This window comes from Corapipo altera, unplaced genomic scaffold (assembly GCF_003945725.1).
Source record: "Corapipo altera isolate COAL_440 unplaced genomic scaffold, ASM394572v1 61411, whole genome shotgun sequence".
Taxonomy (NCBI): Eukaryota; Metazoa; Chordata; class Aves; order Passeriformes; family Pipridae; genus Corapipo; species Corapipo altera.
Genome location: NW_020884875.1, coordinates 7,562,980 through 7,590,922, shown reverse-complemented (window position 1 = coordinate 7,590,922; position 27,943 = coordinate 7,562,980). Strand labels below are relative to the sequence as shown.

The 27,943-nt window shown below is 37.9% G+C and overlaps 2 protein-coding genes and 1 long non-coding RNA gene across 3 annotated transcripts in view; 2 read left to right on the top strand and 1 right to left on the bottom strand.

The window, feature by feature from the left end:
• Positions 1-3,196, top strand: part of DEPDC1B (DEP domain containing 1B) — an 18,931-nt gene extending 15,735 nt beyond the window's left edge. Inside the window, exons 9-11 of the mRNA XM_027635320.1 lie at positions 634-810; positions 1,473-1,658; positions 1,972-3,196. Of these exons, the coding sequence (XP_027491121.1) occupies positions 634-810; positions 1,473-1,658; positions 1,972-2,133 (525 nt within the window). The 3' untranslated portion in view covers positions 2,134-3,196. The remainder of the gene's footprint in view (positions 1-633; positions 811-1,472; positions 1,659-1,971) is intronic.
• A 1,898-nt stretch (positions 3,197-5,094) lies between these two features.
• LOC113943307 lies at positions 5,095-26,258 on the bottom strand. Its single transcript, XR_003526281.1, has 4 exons — positions 26,021-26,258; positions 23,657-23,660; positions 9,231-9,236; positions 5,095-5,105 (listed from the first exon to the last, which is right to left on the bottom strand). It is a non-coding gene; the product is annotated as an uncharacterized LOC113943307 (long non-coding RNA).
• LOC113943303 (cAMP-specific 3',5'-cyclic phosphodiesterase 4D-like) overlaps positions 24,180-27,943 on the top strand; it is a 188,343-nt gene continuing 184,579 nt past the window's right edge. Inside the window, exon 1 of the mRNA XM_027634920.1 lies at positions 24,180-24,505. The gene's annotated coding sequence lies outside the window, so the exon portion shown is untranslated. The remainder of the gene's footprint in view (positions 24,506-27,943) is intronic.

The window sequence follows — 27,943 nt, the reverse complement described above, 5'->3', positions numbered from 1 at the left end:
TTTACTTAAATAGTTATGTTATAATCTAAATGTTATTTTTAGAAGTGAATCCTTACCGTCCAAGTATTTCATACTAGGTTTTAATTCTACTGTGTAGTCTGTGGTACATGACAGAAATCCTTATTACCTTCTGTGCTTTTAACGTTAGAAAAGACCAGTGCACAGACATAATGCTTGAGCACAAGACTACACGAAGTGAACTGGACCTGAAATTTGGTTTGGTGATTTCAAAATAGTGGTATTCAGTTTTCCCTCTCATGCTTAACTTCTATGAAAGTTCTGTGTTATATTAAAAAAATCTCTAAATACTTATTCTCTGTTTAACTGTAAATAGCCTTGTGAAGTGGCTGTTTGATCAAGTCTTGAGAACAAAATGGAATTCATTCATTCTAAGTCTAAAGTCAGGATTGGATTATCTATGTGAGGCAGGAGTAATCTTCAATCCACCACTAACATAATGTCACTGTACATAACAAGTTGGTTTTTTTATTATACTAGTGTGTTGGAAGTACAGTAAGTATTGTGATGTTAAAATATTTATTCTACAAGGTCACTTTTTAAATGCAGCCTGATTCCCTACTCCTCAGTCCCAAACAGAAAAATACATAATAATGATGTTGCTTTTTTTCTCAGATGGTTCAGGCGTTTTCCCGTTGTATCCTCTGCTCAAATGATGAAATAGATTTGGATGAACTGCTTGCTGCCAAACTAGTATCTTTTCTCATGGATAATTATCAAGAGATCTTAAGTGTTCCTTCTGCTTTAAAATCTTCTGTAGAGGATCATGTTGTACGTCTCCAGAGAGTCCAAGTAAGTATCTAGAGAAAAAGCCCCTTTTGTCTCTGTGTTTCAGGTCAAATTTATCCTTTGTTCTCCAAAGTTCAACAGTTCTTAAAACACTCTGTTCTGTCTCTGTTAGCTTCTGAAGAGCTAACTAATTCTGACAACTGATATTCAACCTTAACTATGTGTTCACATGCAACTAAGCAAATCTTGAATGGTTTAGAGACAAGAAGTTTAAAATATGTTTTCCTGTTAATCAGCACTATCTTTTCCATGGAAAGGGTAAACTACATACTAGTGAGGAAAACTGTGGATTATAAAGTGCTTCCATTAATGTTGTAGCCTTTTTTTTTTTTTTAGAGCCATCCTTACTTGATCATTTTTTTATAACTCTGTTTCCTGATACCATATTTTGTTTTGTTCAAAACTGGCTTTTAGTTCCTCTATCTTTATTTTCTAGTGAAAAAGTAACTTTAAACTTATTTCAAGAGTTGAACAGGCTTCCTTTGTGTCATGTTTTTTGACTTACTGGAACTCACTTGATTAGTACAAGAGAGAGAAAGTACAGTTTAGGGTCTGTATGCCATATCTTCTCTACTTAAAGTTTCTGGGTGGTCAGTTAATTAAGCCAGTTTTTGTAAATTGTTTGCAGAAAACATAGCGCTCTTTTTTTTTTACTATTTCTTCAGATTAAATGTGCTAGAGCTGATACTGATGCAACATTTCCTCCTCCACCATTTTGTCACCAAATCAGTACAGATGAATTTGAATACCAAAGGGCAACTGGCTCTCAAGAACCACTGGCAGCTTTGTTGGATGAAATTGTAATGAATAAAGAAATACCTTTGAAAGATAAAAAGAAGAAGCTCAAGCAAGTAAATAAAAATTGCTCTACAGTCTCTAATTTGAACTTAAAAATTTTTATCAAGTCTTAGACATGTATTCCTGTACAGAAATACTGAAATTTAAAATGGCGTGTGTGCTTGGGGGTATCAGCTTTATATCATTAGAATTGGAATACTGTGATGAATCAACCCATATTAGAAAATTAGGTGATATTTTCTATATATGGAGATGTAGAAAGTCCATTAGATAAATAATTTTCCTGCTCCAGAAGTGGAGGTTGCACTTTAGTAGTTTATTTTACAAGTTGGTCAAATTCTAATTTGAATTAATGTACTTTTCTAGTTTCAGAAATCTTACCCTGAAGTGTATAGAGTACGATTTCCTACACCTGAAACTGAAGCAGTGCTATTTCCTGAAAAAACTAAACAGAAACCACCAATCCTGACATGGGCCTTAAAAAAACCTTTTCAACCATTTCACAGAACCAGAAGCTTTCGGATGTAAATGGTTTGAAATATGTCAACGAACTGAGACAGAATATTTTACCAATGGATTTTATGCAAAAGAAGCCTGAGCATCATGTAGCTACTGAAAAAACTACTGGGGATACTACTGAGATGGTAGAAAATGTTGAAAGAAGAGAGTATTGAGGTGGTAGAAATATGAGACATTTTATTGGAATGGGCTGCCCAGGGAGGTGGTGGATTCACTGTCCCTGGAGCTTTTTAAGATGAGACTGGATGTGGCACTTAGTGCCATGGTCTAATAACCATGGTGGTGTTGGATCAAGGGTTGGACTTGATGATCTCGGAGGTCTTTTCCAACGTGCTTGATTCTATGGTTATCAGTATTTTTGTAAGTTATTAGTTTTTTAAATGTCTGTTGTTTTAAAACAAGCAAACAAACAAAAACTAGCAGTAAAAACAACAACAAAAAAACAAACAAAAAAACTCACAACACACTCAAGGGGATTATTCTATATGGGTGATAATGTACTCTTGCTGTGGCTTGATTTGCCCATCATTTCAAGGTCTAAATGTATTTGTTGTGCAATGTATTGTTGGTAACTAGTCAATGGATTTTTTTTTTTTACCTGAAAATGAGTCTCTTGCATAAACTAGGCCATGTTTGTGCACATGTAGCTTGAGGAATTAACTTGCTGTACTGTACATGCTTGAGTAAATACGGAACACTGGATTTTGGCTTGCTGTTTGTGAGAGACTGAAATATTGGAGGTTAATGACTCAAACAATTGGTCATTTGTAAAAGCAATGTGCTTTGCTGAGGCCAAGTTTGCACCCTCAAGTGAGAGGATGTGAAGAGTTTTGAGTGTGTGGTGGCAAAACCTCTGATCTGCAGAAGGACAGCCCAGGGTGCAGAGCCGGTGAGCATCCACCACCAGAGGATGACCACAACAAACTGACTTCTGTTTAACAAAAAGCTGGGTTTTGAGACAGATAAGGGAAGAGTCCTATAAAAAGCAGATCCCGTGAGGTGTGATAATGTCTTCTACGATGCCAGTTTCAACAACTGGCTCAAGTATAAAATTCTCCATCCTGGAAGAGGTACTGGGATGTAGGAGGCGTGTCCAAGGCACGAAGGACGTGCGGGGGCAGAGAAGCCCAAAGGAACATGCATCTAAATCGATAACCCTATTGGTTAGAAGGTCACATGATATCAGGGTATAAAGGGAAGCGCCGGATTTGAAATAAACCTCTTTGATTACCACCTCAGAAGAGTGTGCATCCTTCTTTATTACGTAAAGGCTTAGTGTCACGTGGTTCCTACACTGGGACATTCACACGTAGGCCTGAGGGTATTCATTCCTTCTGTTAAGGCATAATTGGTTTGAGAAACAGCAGTCATGTCTTAGAAGGGGTCATAAACCATCAAGGACCCCCAAACTACCCCCAGAACTTTCCACGAGAGGACTGTGCATGATCTACAGTGTTACAACAGACAGTATAAACTCCCCCCTCCAGGAGAGGTACCTGGATGTTGCCACCTGAACCTGAATGTTTATGAATGCATTGAACTTTATGTTTCATGGGCTTCCCCCACCCCGATGGATCAAGTTTGCAACCATCACTTTGACCAACAGACATGGTAGTTGCAATCAAGTCTTGTTGGGTGGTGGTATCTCTCCTTTCCACTATCTACTCTTATCCTTTGTTTCTCTTGTATATTTTCTTGGGTGTTATTTTTATACCTTTATATTATTGTATTTCTATAGATAAACCCAAAACTGCTACACACCTTGTTTCCATTGCAATCAAATTGTTCCAAAATAAACCTGACATACATACATACATACATGTGTGTGTGTGTGTGTGTGTAAAAACCCACCAGTCATTCTGTTTTGTTTCATGCTGATCTGCCCCAAGGGATTGGTTATGACCTCAGGGGCAGGTCAGAACACTCTTGGACATCTTGGCAACCCTGATATGTCAGATTTATTTTGGAAAACTATAAAAACTAATTCTTAATTTTCTGAATTCATATGATGCATTACAGCATGAGTCAACTCCTGTTGAAATTCCATTAACTTTCTGTAATGCTGACCCATTCTTTTAAGCAACCCAGTCTTTCCTGTATGCTTTTACTACGTATTGCTGTACAAAACTGGCTGCTTGACAATGGCATATATTTTATCAAAAAATCTAAAGCCTTGTGTTTCCTCTGGAAGTGGAATTCAAATATTGAAGTGCTATTGTAGTATACATGCATTTATTGATTCAATTTGTTTTGTGTTATCTACTGTACCCATAACTTGACTGAACATATACTTGATTCTGACGGCACTTTTAGCTATTAAAGCATTACCATTTTCCTCTATATACTTCGAGTGATGATTTCTTGTTATCCATTAGATATTTAAAGAACAGCGTTTTATACCTTATTGAATGTCAGAGTAATCTATGCAGGAGAGAAGACAGCTGAAATCTGAACAAATTTCTATCTGACATTTTAGTAGGCAATGCAACATTGACAGCATTTGCACTTTACTAACCTCCTAACCAGTCAATAAACTTTGCAATGTATTTAGAAGTTAGTTGGTTTAATAGTTTGGATTATTTCTTGTTCAGTGTGATTTGGAACAGTACACATTTTCATGATGTTGTCATGGTGATACTTAAGCTTCTTATCAGTAATCTTTGATTTAATCAAATTTAATACTAAAAAGTACACTTCTCAAATAATGAGGAAGCATTAAAATTACTTTTAAAAATGGTCTGAGGCCAGTTCTTACCTTTTGTGCTAAATCTTCAAGGGTGACATAACGTTTCAGAAATGCCATACTATTCTGTGTATTTACATGGTGTCAAACTTTGACTGACTGTACTACTCATATAGAATAATTTAGTTCCATGACTAATCCATGAAGTATAATAAGATTGGTCAGAAAGCAAGTCTTGCATAAAAGTGGAAGTCCTCCTGACCCATTGGTTCCTAGTGACACATCTGTGACAGTTTTGCTATAGCATTTCCTCAAAAGGGAAGAATGGTATAATATTTTCCTTTCTTGAGAAGGGAGCTGAGTCTTTGCTTAACATTGCACTTTTTCCTTACACAAACAGCTTGCTCCAGCTTCTAAATTAACAATCAGTCATCTGGAAAACCCTTTGGTCTAGTCCTGTGCTGTTCCTTGAGTAATAGCTACCATTCTTAGTTGTTAATACATAAGGATAATTTAATTGCTCGTATTTTATGGTCTGTTTAACTCACCTGATTGATTTACCAGGATCGTGGTATCAGCTGTTTGCACTCATGACTTCACAGAATGATTGTTGACTAATGTTACTTTTTGAAACTATTTTCAGATAATACTTCACTTCATACTGGAGGAACCTTAGGCAAAATGTGGGTGATTGTGCCTTCATATTCCACTAAGTGGAAAAAAGTACTAAAGTGGAAAAAGGTGGTCTGTTAATACCACACTTTTTACTCTTACTGCTGTGATATGCCAGAGCTTTTTCCATCTCTTTCCTAAGCAGATATTTTACTTTATAAGAGCATCTCTTTCTTTCACAGAGGCTGTTCTAACTCAAATAATTGTCTTTATCTCTTGATCACAATTTTTTAAGTCTATTGCCTGAGAGCTTATGATTCAAGCTTTAGATAAGCTCATACTGCTTAGATTTTAAATCCATACACTCATATATATAATTCTGTAGGTATTTTAATAGTTTGGAAATTCTAGTGTACTTTATAATAGCTCTAATGCATTAATATTACTATTTTCATCAATTAATTAGGCTTGAAGCAAAAGAGTGAGCAGAGAATCTTTTCAGAAAAAGAAAGCCTATAAAGTGGGTTTAGAACTTATATAGGTTTTTAGCTCTGTTTTCCAGTATTTGTTGTATGATATTTTCTAATAAACGTCTCTTCCTGTATTTGGTGTCAGTTTTTTATTTGTTTTTTTTTTTTTCCCCACAGAATCTTAGATTATAGGATAGTTATGCATCCAGGATACTATTTATCTCCTCTATAAATCATGTTTGAGAATTGAGTGTTCCATTCTACTGACTGTAAAAGAAGTTGACCAATTTAATAATTCTAAAGATATAAAATTATGTGATATAAGTTCTTGTTTGGGTGTTTAACTCCGATTTCATTTTACCAAGATAATTAAATTACATAGAGGAGAAAATCCAGTCTGTGTTTGAAAAGAAGAAAACTGATACATGTTTTGGAATCCTTTTTTTAAATGTAATTGAAAGAAGCGGGGTATTTAAACAGTGTTGGTTAGGGACAGTAAATTTCAATTTCACTGCTTTTTTGAACTTTTGGTATCTAAAGCTATCTGAAACACAATCTCTTGATTGTCCTGACAAAAGCAGAGTAGTACCAGAACAGTGTCAAATACACTGTTATTCAAAAGGAGAATTGAGAATGATCCGAACAGCCAAGAGTAAATGACTGATGGCAAAGCTGGGCAAAACTGGAAAAACTGATACAGAATTTTAGTGACCAAACCCAAAACGTAGTAATAAAGCTAAAGCCTATTCAATGCATTGTTTAAATTCTTTATAGAGAGCATACTCTTGAATGACAAACTTGCTTTTCTTAGTGATTGAGATTACAAGTTTATTTTATAATGTTTGTCAGTTTTTGCTGAAAATTTAAGGACGATAGGATATTTATATAGAACATTTAGGTAAACTGACAATAGACTTAGCTCTTATCTGTTTTTTATACCTTGGAAGTACTGATGGAGCCATGGATATGGCTAAAAATTGTGGGTACAATAGGATCATTATGGCATTTCATTTAGTAGCATCTGATACAATTATTCCTGGTTAATGTCAGTAAGTGTTTAAGTGATTAAGAACTGCCTACATGTACAGACAAGGGAATCATGATGGAGATATGCTCTATGGGTTTTTGCATTAGATCCATAGATTTTCCTATCAGTTGGTTTTCTTTGAGGATGTGAAAATAAAAATCTGTTAGCATCATTAGCTAATCTCATTAGTGTTTTCAGAATGTTCAGTAATAACTGAGGCGTTAATATGGAACATTGCAGGTTGAAAATACATTCAGTATGATCGCTTCAAAGTTATATGTCTGAGAAAAAGATAAGTAGGTCATGTAAAAATGAAAATAAAGAAGAGAGGATAGACTGTGTTCTGGAAGGCCACAGCTCTGTAAAAAGTTTCTCTTACAGTGAACAAAGCTTCCCAACATAATGCTGAGGCAAAAGGCTGATGTGGTTCTTGAAGGTCTAAATTGGAAGTTGTTATGCAAAACCAGCTGACTCATCTTGTGCAACCTCTACACTTGGTGCTGACTGACTGACATTGAAAAATCGCAGTTTTTGTAGCTTTTACAAAACTGTAGATTATGGAAGGTATTTGGAATTGTTTCCTTAAACAGAATTTTCATCATGTCAGTCTTTCCTGTTTATTAGAAAAAAAGGGCAGGTGTTCGCTTGATTATCTTATGGAGTACATTCAGATAATGAAATACTTATATTGGTAAGCAGCGAAGACTTGAGAAGGGTGGAAGGTGGAGCTGGATATGTTTGGGTTTTTTTTTTTTGGTTTTGGTTTGTTTGTTTGTTTGTTTTAACCTGAGCACTTATTCATTTGAGGATCTGGCCTTGTGCATGACTAAAATTTAGGCAGGTTCAAAGGTTATATGCAGTGCTAGCTGTTTAAATTTAATCTCATAAAAAAGCAGTAGTTCTGTGTCCTATAGCTAATTTTGTGTTCAAATACTGGTGAGTGAATAAGTAGTGGAATCATTATAGTTTCTTGTTTGTTATAATGACTTGTAGCATATTCACTTCTTTGCTGTGGGAGACTGTGAAGACTAGTATGTCCTTCTTATGTTGAAATCTATGAAAAATATTCTAGGATTCTGTGAAAAATCCCTTCCTTTTCTCGTGCATGATACATATTTATTTTTTGTGTGTCACTTCAGATGCTTGGTAATTTATGACCCACCAGAGGTCAGTCTTGTGACATTTTTCAAAACATATGCTCAAAGAAAAGAAGTAGACCCGAAGTTCTTGTTATAATAAGCCTTTGGAGTTTTGTTTTATAAAATACATTCCTGCAAATTAGAGTTGATGTGATATTCCTGTGCTGTAGCCTGTGTGTGGCTGAAATATCTCAGTGAAATTTTTCTTTATGTAATAGGAATGGTGATAGTTTTATAAAATTGTTAGAAATGTTCTCAAATATTAGCCTCCTTGGTATTCTAAAATACCTACTAACACAGCATCTTTTTTTCTTTGTGATGCTTAAAAAAGTGAAAGTTAAGGAGTGGAGGGAAGTCAATGTTCCTACCCTACACCAGCTCAGAAGCGTAAATTATTTGTTCACATTTTAAAATGCTATTCCTACTTTGTACTCAGTGATCAGTAGTGGTTTCTTTGACACTAATAAGGTCTAATTTTAATTTCAAGTTGATGACTCAGATCATAATCTTCATCAAGAACAGAGTCTGTCCTGTCTTAAATTTACCTGGTTTGTAACTTCAATTTCTATCGGCAATCTCAGGAATGTCTGATGTAATTGTTTGTTCCTCTGCTTGAACATAATCTTCTCTACCTTGAACTAGCTCCAAAGTAATTCTATCCAGTTAGACATTATAACCAAATATGTAATAACAGCATTGTCAAGGCTGCAGCTGAGTATCCTGCAACAGAACATACTGAAATGGCTTGAGCATGACATTGGGAACTGGGAAAACATATTACGTTTTGTTTCACTGGTTTTCTTTCTGAACTTTGCAAAAGTGTTTTACTCCCTCATTTTTACTGCATTTTTTTGTGTACTGTGAACTTGGTTTTCAGTCATTAAAAACACTGTGGTGAGAGAAATATTCTGTGCTTTTGGAGTGGCTAATAAAAACATATTCTGTGCCTGTTGCAGCAGCAAGGCTGCATGTGAAAATCGTGAATAGGCATTCTGCTTTTTAATGCCTGCTTTTCTTTAAAACCCTCTTACCCTCTTTTTTCCTTTTCCTTTTTTTTTTCTATTTACTGTCAGGAAGGCAAGGTCGGCTTGGATCAAGAGTAGCTACTGTGTTTATCTTCTGCAAATGATGGTTACAAACCACTCAAATAACTGTCAGTTGGAGCATTATCTTACAAAAATCTTCTCCAATTAGAGAGAAAAAATAAGGATTTTGAAATGGAAACCTTTATCAATCTGTGACCAGAATGCTGTAACACATTCTTTTTGACTGTGTTATTTGCTGGAGATTAGGAAAACCAGATTATTAAGAAAAAGAACCCTATTTAATGTTAATCAGCAACAGTGATGTTCTTCTTGTTCTTGTCCACTGAAATGAAAATAGTGTTAAATGATTTGGGCAACCTGTGCACTTAACGGTATGTGCTTGTGTAATTAGGCCCTACACTAATGACTGTGCAAAGAAAAAGGTATTGTGAAATAATATTGCATAGATAACTGTCATTTTGTGTGCTTCCTAGCTCTTGACTCTGCTAGCTTAATATCTCATGTTTTGTCCGTAGCACAATGCCTGTTGCCCAGCACTTTAGCTGCTGAACCTAAACCCTGGGTTTGTGAGCAACTCTTCAATTTAATAAGCCTTCTTTTAATAAAAAGAAACAAAACTAGGTAGATGGGCAGGTGCTCTGAACTGAATTAGCGTGGGTCCAGGTGAAGGGAAGCTAATAAACACAACTGAACTTGGACTATCTAAGCAGAAAAGCAGAGACATTTGTATTGTGCTGCCCACCGCACCTTTGCAGAACAAAATACAGAAATGCCTGATATGTTTTTGAGTGAGGCACCTACTTCTCAACGTGTCACATCACGTGCTTAAGCCTCAGCTAGTAACCTCTTCAATCTGCAGCCATAAAGAGTGCATGAACTTACCTCATCCCTAAACTTACTTTAAGCAAGTAATTTGGGTGAATGGAAATAGACAAATATTCTTAGGTTATTTTGGGTTGCTGTCTACAAAACATGTCCTGAACCTTCAAAAGATCTAAATGCTTTTACCCAGTATGTGTTTCCTGAATTTCTACACTAAGATTAAACAGAAAAAACCTCAGCCTATTTTTCTTCTTAGAAACAGAGCGGACTGTGAGGCAGATAAACAAAAAGGCTGTTTTCCTTGCAAAATTCAGTTTCTTTTTTCCCACACTGGGACAAGGAGAGGTGTAGTGGGTTGACCCTGCCTGGTTGTCAGGCACCCACCAAAGCTGCTCTGTCACTCCCTCTACTCTACTGGGTAAGGGAGAGAACAAACAACAAAAGGCTCACGGGTCGAGATAAGGCCAAGGACAGATCACTCACCAATTGCCATTGTGGGTAAAACAGTCTTGGCTCAAGGAAATTATATTAATTTATTACCAATCAAATCAAAGCATATTACCAATCAAATCAAAGTAGGACAATGAGAAAAAAAAAAAAAAAAAATTCTCAAAGCACCTTGCCCCCACCCCCTCCCTTCTTTAAGGGCCAAATTTTACTCCTGAATTCCTCTCTCCCAGTGGTGCAAGGGGGCAGCCAGTGGCAGTTGTGATCGGTTCATCGCACATTTTTTCTGCCACTCCTTCCTCTTCTCGCTCTTCCCCTGCTCCATCATAGGGTTCCACCCACAAAAGACAGTCCTCCACGAACTTCTCCAGTGTGAGTCTCCCCTACGAGGATTCAGTTCTCCACAAACTGCTCCAGTGTGTGTCCACAGTTCAGTCCTTCAGGAAAACAGGCTGCTCCAGCATGGATCCACCCAGGTCCTGCCAGCAAACCTGCTGCAGTGTGGGCTCCTCTCACCCTGGGGCCACAAGTCTTGCCAGGAGCCTGCTCCAGCATGGGCTTCCTATTCACATCCTCCTTTGGGCATCTGCCTGCTCTGGTGTGGGATGCAGGTGGACATAAGGTGGTGTTTTTTCTGTAGCCAGGTTCATCTACTGATTTGTGATGATGTGCAAATTATCTGAATGTGAAATAGTACTGTTGTGTTACCATGACAGTACTCACTTTCTTATGGTTAGGAAAGAAAAAGAAGGGAGTCAAGGTTTGTGCTGGGCATGCTGTTTTACTGTCTGATTTCCCGAAACATTCTGCATATTTGCTTGGTATTGTGTCTGAATATACTGAAAATATTTGCAAACCATTAACTGATTTGAAATAACTAACTATTTATTCTAGGCTCATTTCATAGGTATTTAACAGCATAAATAAAAATTTTGGCAGGTTTTAGTTCCTATAATGCCAGGAAATTGAACAAACTAAAAAGAGTTTTAATCTATTTCAGTGCAAAACGTGTAAGGAAAGATGAAAATAGGCTTGGTTCATAACATCTGAAGAAGTTCTCTTTACCCATCTATTAAGTTTTATTTAATCAAATTCAAATTTATTCTAATTTTTATTTAAAAAACACTGCAACATGGAAGTAATATTCTTATGTGGCTTCCACTAAGAAAACACCTTTGTTTAGACACTTGATTCCATGTTGTAATAAAATACTCTTAGATGTAATATCAGTTTTATAATATTGGTGTAAAATACTACTTTTCCCCCCTCCCTCCCTTTAAATTCAGTTTGAAGCCAAGCTTGCACTCTCAGGTCAAATGCACTACCAAGTATTGCAGTAGTCTTCTGTGGTTTTCACCTAATTTTGTCAACTTTTTTCATATTCCTGTTAATAGAAAGACTGTTCTGTGAAACAATGAAAATGAAATTTAAATTCAAGGTTGGAATGACTGAGAAAGCTTAGCAAGCTAATTAGTCTCACTTAAGCTGGGAATTGTTATAGGGCTGTCTCCTCATCCAGGATATCTGACCAGAAATTTTTGAAGAACACATAAATATAAAGATAAGTTTCCAAATTATTGTCTTGGATATAATTTTGCTGATCGTACTTGTATATTTAACTTGCAAAAAGCTTGGTAAAATTGACCTGTAAACACATGTTTAAAGAAAGGAAGTGATAATCATGCATGACGTACGAGATAAAGATTCTGCTGTCTCTGAAAGAGTGGTATGATGAGTTATAACCTTAGAAAAACACCTGGGGAAAATGAAAGGCTTGAAAAGAAATTTTGTACTCTGAAATTCTCTCTGATTCTCCGTATTTATCTATGGAAAGAGTTCTGTGACATAGATTCAGAAAAAGGTTTTGTTCAAGACAAAGGAAGAACAACTTGACACAGAAATCATGATAAGAGGGGTACCCAGCCACGAAGTAACTGAAGTTAAAAAAAAATCGAATAATTATTTATATAAAAACTTTAACTCCTTGAGTAGGAGGCATTATTAGTCAAGGAGGCAGGAGAGACATTGGCTTCATAAATTTTTGAATGATAAATCTAACTTAAAGAAGAAATACTATATTTTTTCCTTTACTTATTATTTCTGATAAACTGGAGGTCAAAGCAGAGACAGGGATAACTTACATGGAGAGGACAGTGAAATAGTAAAGAATTTAAATTTTTTTTGCTCTGTGTAGACGTGAATCAATAAGAAAATGAATGAATAATGGTTCAAAGTGCACAACCAAAATTTTGCCCTGAAGTCTTGTCTCATGGGGTGCTTTATTGACATCTAAGAGCTGCAAAAACTAGTGTGATGCTGTTTGAGAGCACTGTAGTGTTCTAGAACGGACAGATGTGTGATGTCATTGATTGCTAAACAAAGAAAGTATGTGGATTTTTCTTTTTTGCGTTATCTCTGTTGTGTTACCTGACAGATTTTATCATTCTTTATTTTTATTTTCGTTTTGAAAATAAAGAAGAATATTGTCTGCTGCCATCCAGCCTGGATGAAGGAATTACTGTAATGTGTGTGAGGCATCTTGATAATGATGCTGCAGTATGTCATGGGTATATCTGGGTACTGCAGCCACCACAATTGGTACAGGTAAGTTGTCTCAATGACTAACTAGATAAAAGCGTGGTTAAGCAATACTACTGACCAGTCTAAAGGCTTAGCACAAGGTAGAAGCTGTTTTGAGATAAGTGTTGAGCAAAGGAGGTTGAATGCTATCCACATGTTCCATTTTGAGGAGAAAGACAAAAACTGGCATTCAGCCCAGGTTTATAAACTTTATGAAAGATTTTAGGTGCTTTTTGAACATGTATCCTCCAAGGTATGGGCTTCTGGTGGGGAAGGTTTTTTAATATATATTACTGTCTTTACTCCACAGCCACTAATAACACGAACTTTTGCCATAAGACTTCTGTCATTGAAAGCTTTAAGATGATGTCTTCAGCTTCTCATACTTTTTTTTCTTGCTCTAATATGCTTATCACTTTGCAAGATATTGCCTAACCATAGTATTGCAAAGACTCATCTTTTCTCACATTTTTTTTCTGATGCTGATTTTTTTACTGCTGCTGGAATAAGGGTCAGACTCTGTGTACGACCTCCAGAATTCCATTTCCTAACTTGATTCACTTGAAGCCTGTTGTCTCAGTATGATTCTGTGTAGCAAGATCTTGTAAGTGTTATCCTGAAACACTACACAAGACCATAAAGTCAACAAAACTGCTGAAGGGTCTAAAGAGTAAGTCATGTAAGTCATGTGGGGACCGGCTGAGGGAGCTGGGGTTGTTTAGCCTGGAGAAAAGAAAGCTCAGGGGTGACAGAATTGCTCTCTACAACTACCTGAAAGGAGGTTGTAGCCAGGTGGGGGTTGGCCTCTTCTTCCACGCAGCCAGAGACAGGACAAGAGGAGGTGCCCTTAAGCTGCGCCAGTGCAGGTTCAGGTTGGACATCAGGAAGAATTTCTTCATTGAAAGGGTTGTCAAGCGTTGGAAGGGGTTGCCCAGGGAGGTGGTGAAGTCACCATTCCTGGAGGTGTTCAAGAAACGTCTGGATGTGGCACTTACTTCTATGATCTGGTTGATGTGATGGTGTTTGGTCAAAGGTTGCACTTGATAATTTTGGAGGTCTTTTCCAACATTAATGATTCTGTGGTTATGTGAATTTGGCAGAATAAGTGAAATTGTTGAGGCTAATACAAAAAGGGGGGGCAAAAACAGTGGGTGGAGAAACATGAGCCATGAGATTACATATTGTTTGGACAAAATAAGTGGAGTAATATTAACAGAAGGAGCGGGAACATTTTCTGGCTGTTAAGATGCCTGTTAAAGTCATGTGTGAATCTTTGAAGGCTTGCAGTTGGCTGAGTTGTTTTCTACTGAGGACATGTGTCTATCTTTGCCAAAATAAAATACAAAACTGTGGGAGGGAAAAGGTGTCCTACAGTTCTCTGAGAACAACTGCTGAAAGCTAGCATGTGCTCAGGAGGCAGGAAAGGATCTTTCATGCTACTCCTTAAAGGATTGTTAATTTGTACTAAACAATAAAAGAACCATGTGGTGTTCTGTTACCAGAAAATCCTTTTCGAGTTTACTTGAAGAGAGAAGTAAAAAAACTACTACGCATCTTCAGGAACAAAGCTGAAACTATGAATGGTTCTATGTTACCTTTTAGGATTAGAGATATATTTCCACTGTTGCAACTTTGCCAGTATCACATGCATTTCTCTATCTAAAGAACACAAGGGAAGTGGAAATAATAAGATGTTATCAAGAGTGCTTCTAGTCTTGTTAGTATTTGCCTTTCTATCCCAGACAACATTTTCTATAAGTATGCTTATTTTACAATAGTGTGCTTTAATTTAAATCGTAGTTAACTGCTGTGGGTTTCAAGAACGAGAGTGATGAATAATCTGCATCTGCAATACCTCCATGAGCAGAGATAATCTTCTACTTTGGATTCCATTTTAGAATTTCATTTCATTTCCATTCAGAGTAGTAGGATGGGTATTTTCTCAGAACGCCTTAAGAGCTTAACAGGTACTAATTTTTATCCTGGTTTTGTGAAGTCTTTTTGTTTATTTTATTTTTGGAGGATACAACTAGTAGGTTAAATTAGGAACTTTGTCACCATTTATTTTTCATAGTTGGCTGTTGGTGTCTGGGGGGAACATATTGGCGTGTTTTGCTGTTACTCTACAGCTACCTCAAAATGTATGGAGAATAGGTATGCTATTGTCGAGGACCAAGAATTAGAATGGGAACGATCTCAGAAGTAGAAAAATATGTACAGTGATTGAACAGACTTTATGATGCAGACTTTACAGTTAGTATGTATTTACACATCGTAGGTTTCCCCAGAATTTGTATCTCCAGGGCATGTCCTGGCTTCTTCACTTTCCTGTCCTCTGTTTCTCTGCTGATTGGCCGGAGAAGCTGCAGAGAGGACACAGCCCCCATTCGCCCTTTCCTTCCCTGGTTCCTCCTGCGCTCCTCCCCCTTTTGCCCGTGTCCTTATCCTGGTTTGTCCCCCCACTTGTCTGTCTCATGCTCCGCCCCATGTTCTGGCCCTTTCCCCGTGAGCTGATAAAAAACCGCATGCACGCTGGAATAAAGGATTCTACCGGCACCCTACCTTTGTGTCCCGTACCCGTGCTGTGCCATCGCCCCATCCCCCCTTCGGATCGTGGCATGCTATCATGTAGATAATACAATGCATGTTCCTGGAGTCTTGACCAGGGCGTTATGTTCTTTGTTCAAAAAGCTCTAAAGATTTTGACACTTCTAATTGTAACTGCTGATTAAAAATTCTTGTCAACTAACAAAAATCAATCCAGCTTTTAATTACCATTCTTTTGCAGGAAATGTGTGAGAATGGTTTTATTACAGGTAAGAGTTGAAACAACATGACAATAGCAATTTTTGGTTCATTTTTGTATGACATCACTAGGATGATCTGTGTATGAACAACAAACTGCACAGTATTTGTTCGTATGTTTTAGTTGTTCTTTAAAGTATGTTATATTATTACTAAAGCTCATAGAATCTTTTGGTATTGTGGATTTTTTTTTCCTTTTTGTGCACCCTATTCCACCTTCTCTTTCCCTCTCAGACCTCCATGATGCTTCTTCCATGACCCTATTTCATTACCTGCACTTTGGGAGAATCTCAGAAAGCTCCTGACGTTTAGTGCAGTTCTAGTCTGTTCAGTGCTGATGAAACTTCTCATGTTTGGTATTTTATCTTCTTCCTCTAGGGAGCTGTGAAGATATTGTGCCCCTTCTAGAGGGTCAGTATATCTTTGGGGGCCTGACACCTGGATATAGGCCTGTGAAAACAATATTTTTGCTGTAGGCTGTCCTGACTCTGCATGAAGTTTGTCAGAGGCATTGCCCTAGATGGTAAAGTAGCATAATGTTTGGGGTTTTTTTTATCTTACACACAAATACCGCTAGTAGTGCTTGAAAAGCCTTACATTAATCATCCTTTGGGGTTTTACTGAGACATTTGTTTTCCTTTTCTTAGAGCAGTTACCTGCAAATCAAAATGAATTGGCACCATGCAGTATGTTTCAATTGCCTTTGCAGGGCTGCCAACCCTTCAAAATGTGCCAAGCTTGTGCTACGCCTCTTGAAAAGCACAAAAACATATTTCCAAGTTCTGTTTCCTACTGCATTTCTTTTATTTAATAGGTAAGCTTTACCCAGAGCCTTATATCAGTGAGATCCATATTCTTCCAGGATAACGTTCAAGCATCAAAACTTGTATCAGCTACAGTTTTTTCTATCATATTGCATCTCTCTCCTTGCAACAAGTCTGCTGTTCCGCTGCCACCCCATGGATTCTTTGTCTCCCCCATCTTAAAAGCCCAAACTGGCTTTGCTTCTGTGGCTGCAGTCTCTTGAATTATTTCACCCTTCCTCTTTGCTCCGAACGCTTCTGTCTTTAGTGACTGTATTTCTTTATAACTGTTTCCTAATTGTTGCCTGGTTAACTCCTTTCTTTGCAAACAAACTTAGAAATCCTAACAAATTGTCACAAGCAAGGGTTGTCAAGTTTAAACATTTACAGATTCTTTGACTTCAGTCTGGATCGTCTGAAAGATTTAAGTCTGTGTTCTTTGAGTTGAAGTTTCAAAAAAAGGTTTGTCTCCTGTATTTTGTTAAAGTTGAGAATTTTCATCTACTATGCCTGAATGTTATGATTTCCTTCAGGACATGTCCTTTTAATTTACTGCTTAGTTTTTAATTATGTCCCTAACAAAAGAACTGCATAACATTCAGAGCTTTTTAAGAGACAACTTCATCATTATGAAGAGAGAAATTTTTACTAATAGTAACTAATTGTCTACGAGATGAAGGATAACAGAATAAATCAACTAGAAATCAAATCCATACAAATCTGGATTAGAATTTAGGAGTTGATTATTTATTATACTAGTAGAAAAAAGGTAACTATTAAAAATGCTTACAAAGTCATTGTAACAGCCTTTTCAGTCAGAATCTTAAAATTAGTGTGAAGCAGCACTTAAGTCTATGAAGTTTTAGTCTTTTTTTCCTGAAGCTTATCATTTTCTTGCTCGGGAGATGGTCGGCCATTACCCTTAATTAAACCAAGAACTGTTTTACTTAGGTTAGGTGTTACTTCTATACTGGAATAACTGGGTTCCTTACTCTAATGAAGCATAAGTCTTTTTCCTCTCCTGTTGCATGGCTTGTTAGTATGATTCAATATCAACTGTCTCACATTTGTAGATCCTTCAGCAATAAAGATAGGGACTAATACACTCCCTAAAAGCATTTAAAAGTTTGTCCCTAAAGTTTGTCGACAGTTTTCATAGAACAATTTTTTATTTATAAATAAAATTAGGTGTAAATAATTATCCTTTTCTTTAGATCCCCTACAGTATTAATCACTTAGATGTTATTGATCTCACAAACCCTATCTCCAATGCATGCTCACACTGTTTTATCAGGGCAAGACAGGTTTCAGCTGTTAAGTCCTTTTGAGGAAAAAAGTAGGTTCAAAAAAGTGGTACCTTCTCCAGTTCATTGTCAGCCTGGGAGAATGAAGCACTCCTTTGTGCTGATGTTTGCTGGCATTAAGGAGGGACACAGGAAACTCAGTGACTGGAAAGCTACAGTACAGCCATTGACAAAGTCTACTTTGTAAGGTTATGTGTTTTTTACTTTTTTTTCTTTAGTAGCTCCTGAACTCTATCATACCTATTATGTAAACAGGAATTATGCAACAACGTGTCTAGTACCAAATCCATACAAATCCATTGAAAGTGTTCACTAGTCAAATAAATACACTTTAAAGGTCAATGGGCTACAAGACAAAGTTTCTGTTGTCAAGTGGCTTGAACTATATTCTTTTAAAAGAGGAAAAGATACAGTGCTCTTCCATTGTAACACCTTAGAAGGTTATGATATTAATCTCATTTAAATACCCAGACATATTTCAACACTGATTATTTTGCCTATTTTTTTTAAAGAACAGGTAGTACCAATGAAAAAAACCAGTGTTCTGTACCAGAAATTAAAGATATCAACAAAGCGACTCACAATCCAATTTATTACATTGTGGTTAATGTGTAAAGGAAATCTTTTCCTTACCAGGATATAGCTTGAAGGGCCATTTTCTTGAATATGAGAAATGAAAAGTAATTAAAACTTTTATGTTGGACATAGAACAACTTTATTGATATTTATACATCTTTATATTTGTACAAATTGGGAAACAAGATGATGGAGAGCAGTCCTGTGGAAAGGGACCAGGGGGTCCTGGTTGAGGGCAAGTTGAATATGAGTCAGCAGTGCCCTGGCAGCCAGGAGGGCCAACCATGTCCGGGGGGGCATCAGGCAAAGCATCACCAGCCAGTTGAGGGTGAAGATTGTCCCGCTCTGCTCTGCACTGGGGTGGCCTCACCTATTGTGTGCACTTCTGGGCACTGCAATATGAGAAGGATATAAAGGTAATAGAGTGTCCAAAGTGGGGCAGGCAGTGGATCTCTTCTCTCTGGTGACCACTGACAGGACCTGGGGCAGTGGCATGAAGTTCAGTCGGGGGAGGTTTAGGTTGGATCCTAGGAAAAACATTTTTACTAAGAGGGTTGTTGGGTGCTGGAACAGCCTCCCAGAGAAGGAGTTACAGCATCAAACCTGACAGAGTTCAAGAATCATTTGTACAACACTCCCAGGTGCAGGGTGTGATTTTTGGGGTTGTGCTGTGTAGGGCCATGAGTGTCCTGTGGCCATGCACAGGACAGCCCTAAAAATCGTATCAGGTGCCTGTAAAAGGATCATCGAGTCCAGGAGTTGGACTTAATGATCTTTTTGAGTCCCTTCCAACTCAACATATTCTATGATTCTAAGCATTTAACTTTGAATATGTAATAGCAAATCACAAACTAACTTTTTGTGTTTGTTGCCTTTTAATTTCAGTACACATCCTCTGGCTCTGTTTTTTTGTTTTTGTTTTTTTTTGGGGGGACAAATATATTTTCTGTTTTTCGAAGGGAGATTGTGTCATGATTTCTCTAATCACTTTTTATATCTAGGTTTCTCAGTACCTTTAAGATCTATGGCAACCCTTTCTCATTTCCCATTTATGCTGTATCTTCTTAATTACTGAGTGGCCAGAACTGAAGAGATGAGAATATAAAGTTGCACTATAACTTTCAGTTCTTACTCCGTTCTCTCCTAAAAGCAGTTTAACATTCCTTCTGACATTTGACAGGTTGCACATTTTGTGCCAATTTTTTCATTAAGTTGTCACATTGCTAGCTTTTTAGGATACACAGATGTGACCACAAACTGTTTTTGGCTAAAGACTGGCTGAGCCTATAGGATGCTGTTGGCACAACAACATACTGCTCTTCTTTTGGATGAGATGATTTGCTTACTTTTGTTGCTGGGTGAATATGCTAGGAGGTCCTAGTGGATGCTTTGCAAGCCCTTACCTGTGGCTTGAAGTATGCTTTATGGGCAATGTAATTCCCCATTGAACCATCAACCGCTTTGAACTCTGATATGAAATTTATCAGATAACTCGGATACTTTTCACAAATTATCATAAAACTTAATATGGTCCAGTAGTTTGCTCTGTAAATATAGCTTTCTTAGAAACATAGAACAGTGAATTAAATTTCTTTTTTTTTGGTAACTATATTTCAAAAGTGGCCACAGTATTTTGGTTTTCAAAAGTACAACTTCATTCACATAAGCTCGAGGGGTTGACACTGGTTGCCTAAGCTACCCATTTGTTACTTCACTGTTTTCCCTTGCTGCTAGACAAAACAGGCCACAAAAAGATGGTTGAGCATGTCAGAGATTGATGAAATTGATGTTTTGTCATATAAGATAATTAACATTCATGGAATAGTATAAAAATTTCTCCTCATGTTGACTAGAAATTATACTATTCTGTATTATTTCTATGTTTGTGTGTATGTAGTACTACGTTTCCTCTGTTAGGAGGAAAGATAAGGAACCAGTCAAGGCCATATCGCTGCTGCTCAGCTTATGTGCATCATCTTCATGATAAATTACTCTCTGTTACTTTATATACTTTTCCAGTTTAGTGGGTTGACCCTGGTTGGAAGCCAGGTGCCCAGCAAAGCTGCACTGTTGCACCCCTCATTGACTGTACAGAGGATAGGAAATATAACTAAAGTTTTGTGCATTGAGATAAGATCGAGGAGAGATTACTCAGCAATTACTGCCATAGACAAAACTGACTCAACTCAAGGAAATTAATTTAATTTATTAGCGGTCAGATCAGAGTAGGCTAATGGGAAAAAACCCCATAAATTGTAATATATTCCCTTCCCCCTATACTAAGTTGTGCATGTCTGAAAACTTCTTCTGTCTCACATTTGAACAAATTGTAGCAAAACTTTTAAAATTAGCTTTCTGAAATTCCTGTTTTTCAGACCACCACAGAGGCACTACCACTGTGGCTGACAGGCTCAGTCTTGACCACAGCTGGCATTGACTCTGTGGGACATGGGGAGGTTTCTGGCATGTTCTTACAGGAGGCAACCCAGTAGCCTTTTGCTACCAAAACCTGGCCCCACAAACCCAATAAATCTTGAAACTTCAGGTCATCTAAAAGATATTTTAATGCTTTGACTTGTTTGCAACTTTACACAGGGTCTAATTTTGTAGTCTATTGCTCTTCCCTGTTTACTGACTAAATTCTGTATATGAACGACAGCTGCAGGATTCTCCTGAACCGGTTTTAAATATTGGGCACTTGATTTGGCTCTTGTAGGAGGCGTGTCCAGAGGTACAGGGTACGTACTGGGGCAAGGGAGCATGCGCCTAAATAGACAACCCAATTGGTCAAAAGGTCACATGGTTCTAGGGGATAAAAGGGAGCAAAATTTGAATAAAGCCTCTTTGATTCCACCTTATCGGAGAGCTGACAGCATTCTTTATCGTATAAAGACCTCCACGTGACAGGCTCTGAAATATATTTTCAACCTGAAGGTCAGGTCATTTTTCTTTTTGTATCACAAAAATTATCAATTACATAATTCTCAATTCTTTAGATGTGTAGCGTGTTTAGAGGAGTTGTCTCAGAATGGAAAGATATTTTAAAAAGTCCAGAATGTTATTAGTATTGTGATAACTTATCAAAATGAAGATTTCTTCCTCTTCTTCAGCTCCAAGGAGACATTAAATTGGAATGTATATTTTCTCTTCTAGAATGTTGGATCTTTGCTTCAGAGATCTGGTAGAACATAATGAACAACAATTCCATGGGAATTTATCTTAAGCACTTTTATCACATGGAGCTAAAAAATGTACAAACAGAAATACATCATAATTTTTTTGAGGAAGAGAAACTGTTTACATATGTTTACCTAGAAAAGAGAATTTGCAATGGGAGATGCAATCTTAAACAAGTCAGCTGTATATATGGTCTTAAATGGCAAAGAACTATTGTAAGTGGCAGCTGATTCTTAACAAACAGCTTAGAATTTTTTAATTAACGTGAGTGACTTTATGGTCTTGAGTTGAATGCCTTGTGTAATTTATGTGAAATTGAAAGGGTTTTCATCACATCTCCTACCTTGTTTGCTTTTTAATTTCAAGTAACAGAGTCTGAACCAGTAATTCTTGCACTCATCCAACTCTATAAAGGTCAGACTAGTGGCTGCACTTTCAGTGTCTGCTGTCAAATAACTTACCGTGCTTTTGGATGTGAAATGGGGTTAAAGCTTTAGTATCAGACTTAGACAATGGCCTCCCTTACTACTAAAGCTTCAGATTTCATTTAAGGACTGATTACACAGATGCCCTGAAGACTAATTTCTCCCACTTGACCTGTGCTCAAATGCAAAGGTCAAGTTCTTATTGTATGTGACAATGAAAACAAAACTAGTCATTATTATGTCTCTTAAGGTGAACAGATTTCAGTTCCAATGATGATGGAACTAAATATCAGGAATATAATACTTTTCCAACAATTTAGCAACTGCACTATCTCTAAAAACGAACAACCCTGAATCCAGGAATAACCTTAATAACTTTTGAAGAATTTAATAACCTTTGAAAACAAAGCTGATCACAAGGGTGGTTGAGAAACTGATAGCACAAGGAAGACAACTAGTTTGGCTACTGCCTCGCCTGCCAAAGCAACTTACACTAAGAGGGAAAAATAATAAAAGTAGTGAAAATTAATACCTACTAAAAGATCAGATTTAGAAACAAAACTAACAATAATGAAGTAGCTGGTGAAGGGTAAGTCATAGGAGAAGCAGCTGAGGCAGCTGGGGTTGTTTAGCCTGGACACAAGAAAGCTCAGGAGTGACCGTATCACTCTCTACAACTACCTGAAAGGAGATTGTGTCTGAGCGGGGGTCGACCTCTTCTCCTAGGTAACAAGTGATATGATAAGAGGACATAGTCTTAAGCTGTGCCAGGGGAAGTTCAGGTTGGGCATTAGGGGTGATTAAATATTAGAATAGACTGCCCAGGGAGGTGGTGGAGTCACTGTCCTTGGAGGTGTTTAAGAAAAGGTTGGACATGGCACTTAGTGCCATGGTCTTGTTGACATGGTGGTGTTTGATCATAGTGGGACTTGATAATCTGTGAGATCTTTTCGAACCTAAACGATTCTGTGAACAAGAATCTAGTCCAACTGCATGACTGATTCAGGGCTGACCAAAAGCTACAGTATGTTGTTAAGAACATTGTCCAAATGCCTCTTAAACACTCACAGTTTGGAGGCATCAATCAACTCTCTAGGAAGCCTATTCCAGGATTTGATCCATATCTTGCTGATGAAATGCTTACTAATGTACAGTCTGAAATGCTTACTAATGTACAGTCTAATGTACTGTCCTGGCTCAGCTTTGAACCATTACCACATATTACAAAATTACAGAATTGGTAAGATTGGAAGAGACCACTGGATATCACCTAGTCTTACATCCCTGCTCAGTCAGGGTCCCCCAGAGCACATTGCTAGGAATGTGTCCAGACAGCTTTTGAATATCTCCAAAGAGGAAGATTCCACAGCCTCTCTATATACCAGGGAGAAGAGATCAGCACCTGCATCTCCACTTCCTCTCCTCAGGAAGCTGTAGAGAGTAATGGGATCACACTCAAGGAGTCCTTAGTCTCTTTGTCTCTAAACTAGACAAGCCTGCAGTCCTCAGCTGTTCCTTGTAGGACATTCCTTCTGACCCTCTCACCAGCTTTGTTGCTCTCCTCTGGATGATTTTGAGTGCCTTAACATCCTTAAATTTGGCCCAGAACCACATACAGTACTAAAGGTGGTGATATTCATGAATTTATCAAAACTTATTTATGAAGGCAGAAAGATGTGGCATATGTTTGGGATAAGCATAAGAAGACACAAGATGTTCAAGCGTTCTCTCCAAACTTTTCAACTCATGTAGAGTTGAAAACATCTGACTAGAAAAGGCAGTGGATGATCTATTTCTAGACAGGGAATAGACTGTGATGACTTTAAAGGAGGATGAATTGGGCAGAAATGTGCCTTAAAACATGACTCAGCTTCCAGGCTATTGCTTGCTATGAGCAGAGCAACAGAAAAGAGAGGCTGAAATGAAAAGCCAGCCTGTCACGGGCTTATACAGTGTGATTGTGGTCTAAACATGACACTGGTAGTTCTTAAAAACTATTTCATATTCTTAAGACAATTAATTTCAGTAGTCATTTTGCAACCAACCATGTGACCTGCTCTGCTTACAACTTGATTGCCTAATATTTCCCACCAGAAATAAAACTCTTCCTCTTAAATCTCTTCCGCCCTTGATCACAGCAGCTGTTTGAGAAAAAGAATACTGTGACTGAAAGAACTGTTTTGTTTAGGGCTTTTTTTCTCTACTCAGTCAAATATCATCCAGATCTAGCTGAGATATCCAAAGTATTTAATTGCCAGATTTTTTTTCTTAGAACAAAGAAAAAGGCCATGTGCTAAAATAACTGCACGTATAAACTCAGCTGAGTTCACACTGCTACTGCCAGAGTGACAGCTGGTGCTTCACTGAGAACATCTGAGACTGCCACAGGGGGCGAGAGGGAAGACTGGGGCAAGAGTCCAGCCCCACAAAGATCTGCTGCTACCATTGTGGGGCTTCCAGAAAAGGTAAAGTGTACTTTTTTTTTTTCCTCTCGTCTTCTCCTTTGACATTGTAACTATACTTTCTTCCTTACAGCCTTGCGCTTCTCTCTTCCCTCTCCAAATGACTTGGTGGGCACCTCAGAAAGTACTTGGTTTTTTTTTTTTTTCGCGTGTTAATATCACTCTGCATGAATCTCCTGACTCATGGCACCTCTGGCTGGGAATTGCAGTAGGCAGAAAGCATGCTGGGTTTTTTTTCCCACTCTTTTTTACCTGGTTCTATTTATAGGAGATCAACATAAAACAAGTAGTTTGAATATTTCTGCTTTTCTGAACTAGAAGCAGTGAAAGAAAAGCCTGATGCTCCCAGTTTAAGACAGGGAGAGAGATAATGGGAGGGTTCATTGTTCAGTATTCATTCTCACTTCTTGAGGACCAGTGCTTGGACTCAGTGGTCCATCCATGCCAGCAGGTTACCAAGTTCTTAGGCTTTTCAATAATTTCTTTAAATGGTAACTTCATGCTTCAGTGCTTATACTATTGTGTAGGTCAACAACTATTGGTTCTTCCCAACCATCACTGAAGATTTAGAGTGGCAGATAGGATGCACAGTGTTTTTCTGAGTATAAAACTGGGAAGGTACATACAAATCACTTTCTTCCCATCAAAAAAAGCCTCCTCTGCAAACCCTGTGAAAAAACTGTTTCTGAAACCTAGTACTCAGTAGACGGAAAGGCCAGAATTTATTGTTTTATAGCTAGTTTCTAACACAGTTGTGATCTCTTCTCAGAGGACTCCAAACTTCCTTACCGCTGGGACTGAATGCATCAATTTTGTGTGCAACTGCAGAGTTGTCATTTCTGAACTTTCTAGTGCCTTGGTGGTTCCCTGGTGGTCTAGTGGTTAGGATGCAACACTCTCACCACTGCAGCCTGGGTTCGATTCCCCGTCAGGGAAACTCCCCCGGGCAGACAGAGCTCGTCAGCCCTGTAAGGCCATCCATCTAAGAGAAGGTCACTCTAAACAAACCTATGTCCTGAGGACCTCACTGCCCCTGTCCAAGCTCACTTGACCCCGGCAGATGAACCTTAGGATTAAAGGGTGGGCTCAGCTCAGCACACACTGTGTCTCACCTAAAAAATCCACTGCACAGGCTCGAAGGGTAATGATCTTTCCCAAATCTTCATTCACAAAGGCTGACCATGAATAGTGCCTTGGTTGGTTCTCAAGCAAACAAATTCTAGTACAATCAGATTTTTCTGGGATTAAGAAAATGGAAGCTTTGTAGGGCTTCCCCAGCTGGGTATTTGCAAGGTTTGTCAACAGGATGGCAAAGAGATTGGGTCTACTAGGTGCTGAACTTAAGTCAGCTGCTTTCTTAGTTTATCTGTGATGCATCTAAGCATAAGACTGAGATTCATTCAGATATCATTCTTTTAAAGTCTGTGACTCTGTCCTCTAAACATGACTGCTTTACAGAGGACAAGTGAGATTTAAAAGTCTTTCTTCAATGCTGCTCTGTGATACAGGTAATACAACTATGATGTATGGTCAGTCTTCGCGAAGGAAGATTTGGGAAAGGTCTTTACCCTTCAAGCCTGTGCAGCGGATTTTTTAGGTGAGACACAGTGTGCGCTGAGCTGAGCCCACCCTTTAATCCTAAGGTTCGTCTGCCAGGGCAGAGTGAGCTTGGACAGTGTCAGTGAGGTCCTCAGGATGTAGGTTTGTTTAGAGTGACCTTCTCTTAGATGGATGGCCTTACAGGGCTGACGAGCTCCATCTGCCCAGAGGAGTTCCCTGACGGGGAATCGAACCTGGGCTGCAGTGCTGCATCCTAACCACTAGACCACCAGGGGTCCCCACAACTATGATAGCATAAAGCTGATTCTACACATGCAGGGCTGTCAGTCATACAGTTGCAGTTTAAGTAACCTCACGGCCTCTTGGGTAGTTTATAACCTGTAACTCACCGCAGTACATAGTAATGGAGATGGGTACCTTGTGGCTTAAATTCTGAATTAAGACTTCAAGATGGAATTCCATTACAGTCAGTGATCATGGAAAAAGTTGCCTAATATTATGTCTCCCTCAACATGTGTTAAACTGAGAGGAATTCTACACTCCTTTATTTTTTAATAGGTGCTATATTTGACTATGGGCATTTCAGTTCTTTGTATGTGAAATGAGTTATAGATCTCAGTCAAACCCTAGAGGCTTTATTAAAAGGCAAAGGATGCTTATAAAAACTCCCAATGTTTTTATCTCTTTTACAACATTATTTTGTGCCAGCTTAAGGTCTGCAAGTAATACAGCCAAACTGTACAACTCCATTCTCCCCTCATGCAGAAATTAAAATTGCTTATATTGCTTTTGTATTGAATTTGCCTGTTGACTGTGCATCTAGTACCAGTAGCTTGTTCATGTGCATCTGAACCACTGGGGCAGATGAGTCGCTGGGTTCCTAAATGAATATATGAGTATAGGTTTGTTTATTTATTTATTTAGCTATATCCCAAAAAATCTGCTATGCATGCACTCTGTTCCTTCAGCTTGTTTTTTGTAACCACATGATGTAAACTGAACTAAAGGCTGTTTGTGCTAACTGTACACAGGAGTTTCACATTCTTTTACATAGTGTCTTACTAAATCTTCTAAATGTTCCATTCCTTGCATATTTTCCGTGTTTCATTGTGTGCCATTCAAATGATTTCCTTCACAAACTACCCTAAAGAGTGTAATTTTATTTTATGATCTGGTATTTGTTGGCATTGTTGCTGTATCAAATAAAATCAGCATCTGGAGACATGAATAACTTCTTCATTAAATTACTGCATTTTTGTTTATACCTCAACTCAGAACGCAGTGCTTATTTCCAAATACTGTCAGAGAAACCTTCATACAATGTTCACTAGCAGCTTATACCTGCTGATTAATCAGATAAGTAAACAGTTACACTTTCTTCTGTAGCCTGTCTGCAGATCTCTCTTTCCATTGTTCATATCCGCAATTATTAATATATCCTATCATGTAGAGTTTTGCTGCTGTTTTTAGGGCAGGGTATGATGGCAATATGCCTGTCTGTCCATATATTTTGTGTGTGCATTGCGAGGAGTGACTTCGTAGCTTATACAATTAGTCCATACAGAGAGACTGGTAACAATCACTTCTGTATGAACTTTGTGGATTTTAGCTAATCCTGGGAGAGCTAAGCATGAATATTTTTGCAGGATCAAGTAAGTCTGCAGATGCTTCAACTTACATACATCTTGTCATCTACAAGACACTTTTGGAACTGCAGGAATAAAGGAGTGTGAAACCTAAGTAATGAGCATCATAATCCACAATGGAATTGAAATTGTGTTATTTGAAATATATTGGAATGCAACTGTAATGGTTTAACCCCAGCTGGTAACTAAGCTCACTCATCCCCCACTAGGTTTGGAGAGAGAATCAGAAGAGCAA